Source organism: Pantherophis guttatus, chromosome 2, assembly GCF_059756535.1.
Source record: "Pantherophis guttatus breed Tessera chromosome 2, ASM5975653v1, whole genome shotgun sequence".
Classification (NCBI taxonomy): Eukaryota; Metazoa; Chordata; class Lepidosauria; order Squamata; family Colubridae; genus Pantherophis; species Pantherophis guttatus.
The window spans coordinates 224,113,545-224,126,273 of record NC_142064.1 but is presented as its reverse complement, the minus strand read 5'-3'; the positions used below and the strand labels follow the sequence as shown (position 1 = coordinate 224,126,273).

Here is a 12,729-nt window from a genome sequence, read left to right as displayed (position 1 = left end):
TGCTTATACCCAATATACAGAATCGCTCCAGACTAAAGATCTTAAACCCTTTAGACCTTTTAACAATAGATATAATCTGATGTAACCACCTTGAACCTTTTCCTCCCTCCCCCCAATTGAAGACTTTACTGGTTTTGTTTTGAGCCTTTCTCTGGAACATGATGCCTCCTCCCTGGAAAACCGCAATGCTACTGCCATCATTCCCTCCACCCGCTTCTTCTCCAGCTGCACATTCCATCACGCTCTGGTTCTAGCGTTCTGAGTAGATAAAATAATCTCTCTTACAACTTTCTCCATGTCATACATGATTTTGTACATCTTAATCAGATCACCCTACAGCTGCCTTTTTCTCTAAGTCTCGTTGTAGCTTTTTCTCAAAGGGAAAGAATTTGATCACTTTATTATTTCAATTCCCACTTCTGAATCCTTCCCAGTTCCACTGCATCCTTTGTCAACTGTGTCAACCCGAACTGTACAGAATATTTCCAATACCAATGGTACCACAGACTATATATAGACATTGTTACGATCACATTTTTAGCTTTCAAGCCTAGCATGAAATTTCCCATTTTACAGCTGCCATACATAGAGTTGACATTTTCGTTAGAATATGAACTATGATTCAAGTTCTTTTTTGTGGACAGAGTAGATTCTATTAATGTGAAGTTAGGGTTTTTTAAAATCCCAATACACATCTTTTTATAATTGCTTAAATTTATTTGACATTTCTTTGATCATTATTATTTTTTTCCACTCTTAATATTGTAGTATCATCTACAAACGTAGCCAGCTCCCTATTTGGTCCAAAATCAAGTTCATTTAAGAAAAAGCATCAGTCCCAAAACAGATTCTCAACGAACCACTTCTTACTTCCATTCATTAAGAAAATTTCTCATTCACTCCTATTTTTTTCTTTCTGCCTTTGAACAGGTTACCAATTTATTAGGTGACACTTCTTCTTATCCCATTGCTACTAAATTTACTCAGGAACTTTTGATGGAAAACCCCTTTTGAAAAAATATGCAAGGTTAACAAAATTACTTCTATCAATGTGCCTTCTGATACCTGCAAAAAACTCTAAAAGATCGGTGAAATACAATTTATCTTTATGGAATCCATGCTCACTTTCCTACAGCAAGATTTGTGCACTCAGTGTGCCTATGTGTTTTTATTTTATTCCAACTGCTGTTTCTACATGTTATCTGGAACAGATGTTAAACCAAATGACCTATATTCTCCCAGATCTCTCTCTTTTAAAAAGTGATGTTACATTGGCTACTTCCTAATAGGCTACTTCAAATCTATTTTGAATTTTGAAAGTTACATAGCTTTACTAGAAAGTTAGCAACTTCACATATGAATTCTTTAAGAACTCTGAGGAAGAGTCCATTTTGATCTGGTGAATTCTTGTTTATCCGTATTTTAAAAACTCATCATACTAAAAAATACAACAGAAAGAAATATATAAACTAAATTTCCAAAGGTCATTTTTACATTGAAAAGATGCTGGATGGCACCTTTTAAAATTGTGCTCAATTTTACGTAGTGCAAGACAGACAGCACTTGGATACAACACATTTTGATCTATTGACTATAGTGTACAGCATATATATAGAATAAGATGAAATTACATTCACAAGGTTTCTGTTTGTCTGAGCCATGGATTTTAACAAAGGATATTTTAGAAACTTTGTAACTTTGCTTTAAACCAAGCTCCATAAATTGGGATGAAGGGGGAACACTATGAAAGATTTTAAAAAGTGTTGTTGTTTTTTTTAAAAAAAAACATAATCCAGTTAAGGACCAGTTCCCTTTCAAATGTTCACTGTTTTAAAGGTTCTGCTTTTGAAGCAGATTAATAATGTGTGAGAAGGAGGAGAGTCACAAAAGGTATGCTTGAGGGGCTAAGAATGCCAAGTTTCAGCACAATGATTCTCATTTCTCTTTTCTCATGATCTACTCTGATCCCACTAACATAAAGCCACTGCGGATGAAAGATCATGTTGCCTCACCTTCTTCTCAATCTTGGCCAATTGTTCCTTATAGAAGGTGTCTCTCCGCTTCAGCTCTTCGTCTTTCCATTGCAGTTCCTTTGCCTAAAGTGAAAAGGCAGAAAAAAAAAAAAACCCAGAAAGTGAGCAGCAGGCAAATGTGACCAGGCAAGCAAGAAGGAATGAAGAGGAAGGAAAGGAAGAAAGCATGAGAAAGGTGTGTCAGTCCTGACATACTGCATTGTACCAGGTTGCTGGCAAGAAAACAGAGGCTGTGTCCACAAGGAATTATTTCTAGTCAATGCAATCCTTATCACAAAAAAGAGTAAGGAAGATAAATAGTCTGAAATGCTTCAATGCATCTCTGTGACACTTATCAAGTTGAATTGCTGGACCAAAACACGCAGCAGAATGAGAATCCTCTGATGGTAGGAATTGCACACTACCTCCATCTGCAGAATGGAGACTTTACATTTGAATGTTTTTTCTATTTTCTTGTTTAAATTCCATATTACTCATTTGGCATATAAAGTCTCTGAATGTTCCCCAAATTATTTGCAGGGATCAATGATATAGTAGTGGGCTTTTTTTTTTCCAATTAATGTTAGCTTATTTATTTATTAGATTTGTTATGGATACCCACTCCAGAAGACTCTGGATAATTTTATAAAATCGAAAAAAACATGAAAATAATGAAGACATTTACAACTCAAATAAACAGACAGCTTGGGCTAAAATAACCAGAACAATAAACAGTACATAAATATAACAGGGATCCTATTAATAAATATATAACAATAACCTCAGATCTGGGAACACAACCAGGTCTTAGGGGCTTTCAGGAATATCCAGAAGAACGGGGAGCGGGTACCCACATCTCTGGGAGGAAAGCTATTTCAGAGAGTGGGGCCTCTGAAAGAAGGCATGCTTCCTCAGTCCCACAAGATGGCAGTATTTAACTGAAGGGATCTGGAATGCACCTACTCTACTCGGACAGACCAGGCTGGCAAAAACAATTGAGACAGGCAGTCCCTCAGATAACCAGGCTCTATACATCTATCCTATTGGAAACTCTCCTTCTGTTCCCCTACCTTTCTTTTGGCAGTATAACACCAGAAATATCTAATATAGACTCCTAGACTATAACAAGGCATTTCCAATTATTTTGGGATGATGGATGTGTTAAGGATTTTGAAGACGTGTTATATCTATACTCCAGTGGTGGTTTTCAAAAATTTTTACTACCGGTTCTGTGGGTGTGACTTGGTGGACATGGCTTGGTGGGCGTGGCAGGGAAGGATACTGTAAAATCTCCATTCCCTCCCCACTCCAGGAGGTTACTGCAAAATCCCCATTTCCTCCCGATTAGCTGGGACTCAGGAGGCAGAGAATAGATGGGGGCAGGGCCAGTCAGAGGTGGCATTTACCGGTTCTCTGAACTACTCAAAATTTCCGCTACCGGTTCTCCAGAACTGGTCAGAGCCTGCTGAAACCCACCTCTGCTATACTCATACATGGGAGAGCTTCTGCATTCACAAAATGCCATCAAAACTCACACGTGAGCAGGAGGAATAGGGGTTATCCTGGGAGAAATGTAGAGATGAACATACCTACCACCATTTTTATTTGGGGGGGGCTTAAGGAACTCATTAGGAGTATCTAGCATTCTTAGTAATAAACATGATGCTGGAAATCGGCACTAGATTTGCAACGTACCAGCCTCCACCTATTAAAATATCTTTTTTAAAAAATCAATGTTAACAGGAAAGTGGTGCAAACAGAAGTCTCCTGTTATAGTTAGACACATGAGTCCACAACATGAAGCATTGCAAAAGGAATATGACACTATGATAGTGTAGCCACCATTCTTTTCCAGAACAGTCAGTCTTTGATTAGGTAATCTGGACAGAAATATTCCTTGCTGGTTCAGACGTGTCGTTTTGTGGTCAGCTGCCACAGTAAAGAAGCAAACCATCTAAAAAATTCAAGTAGTCAATTGTGGTAAGGACAGCCGAGATTATAGGAAGCTCATTTCATGTCATTCAGGATACTGCTTATAAGCGCTATGTGCTTAGAGCTCAAAGCATTGTCAGAAACCCCACACACTCACTTTACAGTCTGTTTCTGTTGCTCCCCTCTGTGAGGAGGTTTCAAAGTATTTCTAGCAGGACTGCCAGATTCTGTAACAGTTTTGTTCCTATGCCATCCATCCGGTAACCTCGCAAGATTCATTTCTCTCGCCATCTACATGCATACATCTGAACTAGACTGTGTTGTTTCTCCGTGTCCTATAATATATGTGGATATATGCATAATTTTCTATTTATTTATTTATTTATTTTGTCATGTTTATGCAGTTTATATTAGAGGTGGAGACCCTTTGAGAGCTGTATGCAACAAAATTTTATTTTAATGTATGTAGTGTACATTCAAAGTGACAATAAAGTTATTCTAAGTCTCAGTCTAAGTTTTCTTTTCTATTGGGAGAAAAACAAAGGACCCTGAACAAATGCAAGACGAAAAACAAAATGATTGTGTTATAAACCCATGCAACTATATTTTTCTTTTTGCCATGCATGTCACATTTCATCAAGACTACTGCTAGCAATTAATTCCAATAAAGCATCAGAACCTCCAGCCAGCAGAGCCAATAACAAGAGATGCTAGAAGTTCTAATTCACCAACATCTGGCATCCCATTCCTGCTTTACAGCAAGCAATTTGATTACTTTCTTTGTTGAATATAAGATGCAATGGGGCTTTCTAAAACCATTTAGACTTACATTGGCAAATTCTTCTTATGCAAATGAACTTTTCAATCCCACCAGTGTTTAATTTAAATCAAGTGGACTATTTAAAGCTTCGTATAATTAAACGAAAAGTCTTCAGGAAGTATGATGTGGTGGCAAATCTTTACTGGACTCGCTTATAGTTCAGAATTTGGGGGCAGGGGGCTCTATACTGACATCTGGACTGGAAAAGATGTTATGTATTAGATTTACTTAAAGCTAAGGGTTGAGATACAGAATGATGAGCTTCATATCTGTTGCTGAATGTGACTGTTTTGAGTTCTGGACTTTTCCTGACATGTGGATCGGAAATGATGTTCTTTAAGGGATTTGCTATAGTTAAAAGTTAAGTTATGAGATGAAGAGCTCTATATTGGTTAGCTAAGAAGAGGTGAAGAAATAATGAAATTGTTTATACAATTGTTTATACAATTAAATTGTGATGAGGATGGGAAATCGCTTTTTTAGTTTTTTATTTTCTCTCATGAATGAAGGCGAATATACGTGTTGCAGGATGAAATCTGGGTCGGTTACCAGAACCAGAGGTTTTGTTTTCTGAGCTTTTGGACTCAGGCTGGAGCCCATCTCAAAGAACTTTTCTTTAGCAGGCTGTGTGTGTGTTTGTGTTTTCTTCTTCTTTTTCCTTCTTTTTTTGTTTTTTGTTTTGCTTTCTTGCACCTTTTATTTTTTCCTTTTCCTTTTTGATTTATATTAACTTTTACTATTGAACTTAAAACTTTTAATAAAAAAGAGAAGGAAGGAGGCAGTAGGCAGTTTGGTCTAGTGGTTGAGGCACCAGGCTGGAAACTGGGAGAGCATGATTTCTATTCCCGCCTTAGGCAGGAAGTCAATTGGGTGACTTCATTCTTTTTCAATCCATCTCAAAGGTGTGTTGTGAGGAAATAGAAAGAGGAAGGGGTATTAGGTATGTTTGCTCTCTTTAGTTATTTATAAAAATAATAAAGGCAAAATATAATTAATTAAATAAATAAATAAATAAAAAGAAGAGATTATCGTATTTAAAATTTCCTCTTCATAATAACAATGAACTAAATCAAGACCTGAAATGATTGGATATTAACAGAGTGAGATTGAAATAGCTGCTGATCAGCTTCTCTATAATCTTACAGCATGACTTACATTATAGATGGGAAATGTGCATGGGGGAGGAGTTTTATTTGCAATTTATGACTTTTTTCCAATAATCTATTTGTTTCAAAATGACCCTTAAGCAAGGGAGGAGGCAAAAAGGAAAATGAATTGTAAAACATTCAGCATAGCTTAAATAATACGTTTGGTTTTTAACATTCAGCTAAAGCTGAAACTAAAGTACCCGTTTCTGTGATGCTAGAAATACGTATGGTACATCCAGAGAGGGCATAGCTTGAAAAATTCATCATAACAAACATTATGAAATCAGGTTAGCCAATCATGGATATTTTGAATGAAGTGACAATACATATTAACAGTACTCCATGCCAGTTATTTCCCAGCTGAAGTCATAAAACGTTACTATGTCAGAACAGACTGGCTCCTTGTGGAAATTATAGTTTCAGAGAGTATGAACACCACAGGTAGCCATAAAGTTTCAGATACATTTTCCATGTAAAACACCTATACCCAGAAAGGAAGAAAAAGGATGTTGTTATAAAGAAATGTGTCTGAATTCTAACTAAAATGTTTATGAGTTATGTTTTCATTTCATGTTGGAGTTTATGAAGCTGAACTGGAACTGGAAGAATCATGCAGGCAAACTGTGCTGACCGCCTCGGGCAAAAGGTTTTAGGAGGTGATGAAAGGGCTGCAGACAAAGGAGATGACCAGGCTGAGCCCAAGGGCAGAGTTATAAGCATCATCAGTTTGCAATCTATACACTCCCATAAGAGATCTAAGTTCAGCCCCCCCCCCCCCCAAATTAAGTCCATTGATTCTTATCTGGCCCCAATTTGCCTTGACCGTTAGTGGCTCAGATTCTTGTGCACAGGTCACATGAAATAAACTTTAAGTACTTTTGAACTACATCCTGGTTCCTGCCCTGACTTCTTGCATTTAACATCAGGTTGTTAGTTCTATAATGGTTTGGGAAGATTAGACTGGGATGGAAGGATGGATGTACAGCAATAGCACTTATGTACCGCTTCACAATGCTTTACAGCCCTCTCTAAGCAGATTGGCTCCAACTATCTGGGCTCTCATTTTACCAACCTCAGAAGGATGGAAGGCTGAGTCAACTTGAGCCAGTGAGAATCGAACAGCCGAACTGCTGGCAGACAACAGTCAGCCAAATTACCTGCAATACTGCATTCTAACCACAGACAGTAATAGTCTGGGCTGTTCGTCTCAGCTCCGAATTTGGCAATTTGGTTGCAAACGTTTCGTCACCATTCGAGGAGATATTGTCAGTGCGCTTTGAATTGTGTTTGTCTGTCCGAACACAGGCTTTTAAATATCTTTTTATATGATGCAAATTAGTGTGGGTGTTGTTTGTTGAGCTACTTCTAAGTCATGGTCTGATTTCGGACTGTTTGATTGGATTGCTGTTGTTACCGAGACATGGTCTTTGGTTTTAAATATTGTCTGTGTGATGTAAATTAGTGTTGTCTGTTCAGATGATCTGGTTTTGGGCTGTTTGACTGGCTGGGTTGTTGTTAATGAGATGTGGTCCAATTTCTTGTGAACTGATGGATTATGATTTTTGTTGTTGCGTAGCGGGGTACCTGTTTGTTCGTTTTAAAATGCTATCTTCGGGATCGCGGTTGATGCAGTTCTTTCATTCTCAGTGATTGGCAGATTGGATTGATGTCAATACATCTGTTTATTGATGTATTCAAATACATTCAAGCATTCAAATGCATTCAAATACATTTCAACCACAGTAATATTCTTAGTTTTAAACGATAAATTAAAGGGAGGTTTAATGCTTGTGGACCTTTGCCCCCAGCACCCACCTTCACGCATTTTAAGTGACAGGAAATCTTTTTCTTCTGCCACAAATGTAAATATCACACAAATCATAAAAGGAGATGAGAAATGGATAATGAAACATCCTTTGACAAAGAAATGGCTTTGGGGTTATTCATTCGTTTTTGGAAAGCAGGCAAATAACACTGCTGATATTCTGTGAGTAAGGACAAGGCCTGCTTTCTCTTCTCTCATTTTAGTATGATATTGGAAGGAAAGATCACTTGAGATACATTGGGTTAGCGCATAAGGAACTGAGAAGTATTCCATTCCAATTTAAATAGTGTGAAAGATTCTCCCTCACACAAATATATACCGTATTTTTCGGAGTATAAAACGCACCTTCCCCCCCCCCCCCCCGCTAAAAGAGGCTGAAAATTTGGGTGCGTCTTATACTCCGAATGTAGCTGTTTCAAAGCTTTTTTCAGCCCTAACGAAGTGCTAGCGAGGCGCTAGCAAGTGAAGCAATCTCCCTGCTTTGCTCCGACTCTCAGCTGTTAATAATAATAATAATAATAATAATAATAATAATAATAATAATAATAATAATTTTATTTCTATACTGCCCTTCTCCCGAAGGACTCAGGGCGGTGTACAGCAAATTTAAAAACACAAGACACAACAATGATTAAAAATTAAAATAATTATATAGATTTGGCCGATTTAAAACCCCAAAAATTTAAAATACCCCAATTTAAAATTATTATGTTGATAGCCCGGCCTGGCGGAAGCTTTTTTTCAGTCCTAACTAGGTGCTAGCCGAGTGAAGCGATCTCCCTGTGCTTTGCCTACTTTTCTCATTGCTGCTTCCTCTCAGCTGTGCCTTAGAAGCTGTTTTTTATCCCCAAGCAGGGGATAAAAAACCAGCAAACTAATGTGCTGAAGCTGACCAGACTAAGGACGCTAGCCAGATGAATACATGGTAGGCAGATTTTTTTTTCCTATTTTCCTCCCCAAAAACTAAGCTGCATTTTATACTCCGATGCGTCTTATACTCCAAAAAATACAGTATTTGTGCTGTCCTGTGCAATCTCTCCCATGGCATGGACAACACAGATCTTTCAGGTCTCAGAAGCCATGCTTCATTTCTTCTAATAACAGAGATAATTCCAGAAGCAACCTCAAGTTATGAACTTGATCTTCTGTGGAAGTACAACCAAACACTGCTGAGCAGAAAACTCAACAGTCTTTCTGTCTCTGGACTGAGTTGTTATCCCTGATCTAGTTACTGTCAGCAAGCTCTGAAACAGCAATTTCACTACCCCACCCGAAACTGATTGGTACCACGTGGTATCAGCAGAGTGATGACATTTCACTCTAAATTTCCAAATGATCTTATTCAGCAGTTTCATGTAGGTTTTGAACAATATGGCACATAAAACATAAAATTTATGGAGTTGCATAATCCAACAAGATAACTAAGGCAATTTCAGTTCCAAAGCCAACTCTAAACTGCAACTGAAATGAATTTAGAAAATCTCTTTCATTCAAAAATACCTGCTTCAATCATCTACCCAAGGAGATGCTAGTCTCTGGCCCATAATGATTTAGTTATGCTAAGTCTAATAGTCGTCTCCACTATAGGAATATGAACAATTTATACTCCTGGATCCAATCTCATGAAATGAAATCTATCATGAAGGACAAGCAAACATAGCATTGGCCTAAGTCACCCAAGTATCTCATCTGCATCATTGAGCCTTAAAACCTGAAGCTCATTCAAAGCAATCTGACCCTGCAGAGCCTTGTATATTTCTACAGACTGAACTACTGAAACTGCACAGTCTGAGTTATGACAAATTTGATCGATTTTGCTTCCAACTGAATAGCTGAAAGGGTTCTACACAATCTGCAACCCCCAAAGCTCTGAACATATTGGAAAAGCTCCTCTGGGTAACACTGAGGGGATACAATGGTGATGGAAGAAAACACACCAGTTCATAGTGCCAAACTCTCTCAGGAGAATTTGGAACATAAAACTAATGGGATCGGGGTTATGCCGGCAGGAAACCAGCTGTACTTTCCCCCTCCCCAACTGGCATCATGCATATCGTGGTAAGTTTCCCACAGATAACAGCAACATTTCTCTCAGGTGCCAAATTTTGTGTGTACTTAACACGGGAAGGGATTTGGGAGTGTGAAGTCATCCCAAAGCGCCTAGTTATTTCACCATTTTGAAATATGTTGGAAGCTTTTGAGTTAACAAGACGATTCTTCTTTCAGCAAGACATCTGATATACAGCCAAACCAATGACAAGCTTTCGCTCTCTCTCCTTTTTTTTTTAACAAAAAGATTATTTAAGGACTAAATAGTAAAGCCACATGGAACTGCAGGAGCTCAGCATACTCACAAAAAATAAATGGCAAGCCATATACACACAAGCTTGTATTATTATTTTTGACTTAAGCAATAATACAGCTGCAGCAGAATAAGAACAAGACTATAAACATCTTTCCTGCCCATAAACATCCTGGCTTCAGACTGAGGTGTTTATGAGAAACCCAGAGCACTCGTTTGTTGTCAAGGGCTTCCAACTCTCCCTTATTTCTTGGGGCAACACTCACTTGGCAGCCTATTCTTTAAGTGGTAACTTCTTCTGTGAGCTGACCTTTATTATCACAATTATTTATCTGAGGGGGACCAATAATAAGAGACAAACACTCTTGCAGCCCAGAGCAGACAGAAAAGTGCAAAACAACTCTATTTCTAGAAGCTGCTACCATTGGAAACAGCACAGAGGTCATACTCTAACTCTTGGAAAGATTATAAAAATTTGGCTGCATATTGCTAGAAATCTTTGGCTCCTGTGCTGCGAACATATTTGCAGAGTCAAATATATACAGGTCCGACAATTTTCACCACAAGAAAAACAATTAGTTCTCATCATTATACCACATTTTTAGCATTTGTTTGGCTATCAATAACTTCGTCATGACAGTTATCTGCTTTAATTTTGTTTTCCCTGTGACATTGTCTCAGGAACCAAACCTGCCCGGATTTGCATTTAAACAGAATTGGATCTCATTAGTACTGGATGGAAGGCCATCAGGAAATTCCATGGCTGTAAATTAGAGTGTTTAGTTTTAAAAAGTCTCCAAAATCATTTTGGTAATGTAGTCAAGACTACACATATATGTCTATGGGATGACAAGAGTTACTGGGCTCCCATAGAGATTGAACATGAAAAGAAATTAGTAAATCCCTTTAATAAAGGGAATGGTAAATATATACCATGGTGACTCGCTGAGCAAGTGGAAATGGACATTCAAAATCTATACGAAAACAGATCTCACACCCTTCATGCTATTGCAGTGCAACAATCTCAGAAAAAGGGACTTCAAGTTTATCTTACTTCTAGTCGACATAATTGTCAGTGGTGATGGAAGTCTGTTTCCATTCTGTGTATTCCAGGTTCCTCATCCAGGTAAATCCACCAAATAAGGCTAGAATCCACCAGCCACTACACTGTATTCCAAGCAAGAGTCAAACAAGGATGTTTTTGCCTTATATATCACACAGACATTATCTGGGAATAAATTTACTTGCATTTCAAAGTCAGAGTCTACATATATATAGGTATGGAGGCGTATGTGCATTTCACTGGGGAAATCAGTACGATAGGCACATCTTTGAAAGGGATAAGAAAAAAAGAGAAAGCCTAGAATAGTGCAGGACATTAATCTCAATACAGTCTAAATATTGGCAAACCATACATCAATTAATAAGATATTGCAATTAAGTACACAGTGATGCACATTGGTGCAAACATTTCACAAACAGACTGCTGAGGTCAAAGCTATAAGTAACTAGGGAAATGATGTTGGGATCATAGTAAACAACTCAATGTCGTTATAAAAAGGCATGCTAGGATTTATTAAGAAAGTAACTGAAAATGAAAAATGTGCAAGCTCTGAGGGTGTCAGTATACTACATACACATTCTAATTTGGGAGATGTATATACAACAGTATGTCAGTTTGCAATCTCTAGATTACTGATCCTACCTTGCAGAGAATAGCATGAGCATGGTCTGGGGTAAAAATGGCTTTTGATTGCACTAATGACAAAATGTGTTAAAATTGATTAATACTTTCCTGACTTTTAACATTGAGTACCATAAGGAACATAGATAAACCTGTTATGCCCCAGCTACGGATCCCAAAGAATGTAGCACACACAAACTCCGAACAAAACTCAGTTTACTTCAAAACACAGTCTTTTGCAAATGCAAGCTGTTAATAAAACGTTCTTAACAACCTGCCAGAAATTCCACAGATAAGATAGAGTCTTACTAGAGTTGGCAGAAAGCCCAGAAGTCAGGTTTGTAGAGAAAATTCAAACTCAATGATTGGCGAATGAACGGACGAACACACGTTGTTTCCTGCAGCTTTTTACAAGCTATATGCAAACTTAAATAGGCTAAGGGAGTGGCCAATTAGCCCCAAGCCTTACTCTCGAGGAGACCTCCTCCTGATTAACCACTCCTGCCTTTTGGCAGCTCTGTATGCTCGTGCATTGAGAAGAGGCTCCTCCACTTCATCCTCTGCACTTAAAGGAGCCTCTGGAGGTTCTGAAGGCCCTGGCTGAATCCCTGCCTCTGGCACCACATCTTCTTCAGCCTCCTTGCCGTCCAACTCGTGCGCCGGCTGCACAGGCTACTGGCGCGACACCACACCAGCCTCCTTGTCGTCGGGATCAGCAACAATCCACGCAGGCTGCTGGCAGGCCACAACAAAACCTAAGGGTAATAAACTAGTCTACTTTTTCTCTACCTTATTAAAAATTATTCTGAAAACTCCTCCATTGAGCAGAACCATGATCGGTGACTTAGGTCAATATCTATACACTTATCACATATGAAAATTATGACTTTGAAGTAGAATAAAAAGACTAGGATGAAGTCCAAGGAAGGCTTGCAAATGGTTATCACATGACTTCAGAATGCTGCAACCATTGTATATAGATGCCAGTTGCCAAAGCATCCGAATT

The 12,729-nt window shown here is 38.3% G+C and overlaps 1 protein-coding gene across 3 annotated transcripts in view; it reads right to left on the bottom strand.

Moving 5' to 3' along the window:
- The window catches only part of CHCHD6 (coiled-coil-helix-coiled-coil-helix domain containing 6), a 247,209-nt gene that overhangs the window by 135,812 nt on the left and 98,668 nt on the right, over positions 1–12,729 (bottom strand). For 2 of the 3 annotated variants that reach the window (XM_034431529.3, XM_034431530.3), the window contains exon 5: positions 2,013–2,096. The exons of the other annotated variant lie outside the window; for it this stretch is intronic. In XM_034431529.3, coding sequence (XP_034287420.1) covers positions 2,013–2,096 — 84 coding nt within the window. The remainder of the gene's footprint in view (positions 1–2,012; positions 2,097–12,729) is intronic. 3 annotated transcript variants of the gene reach the window in all.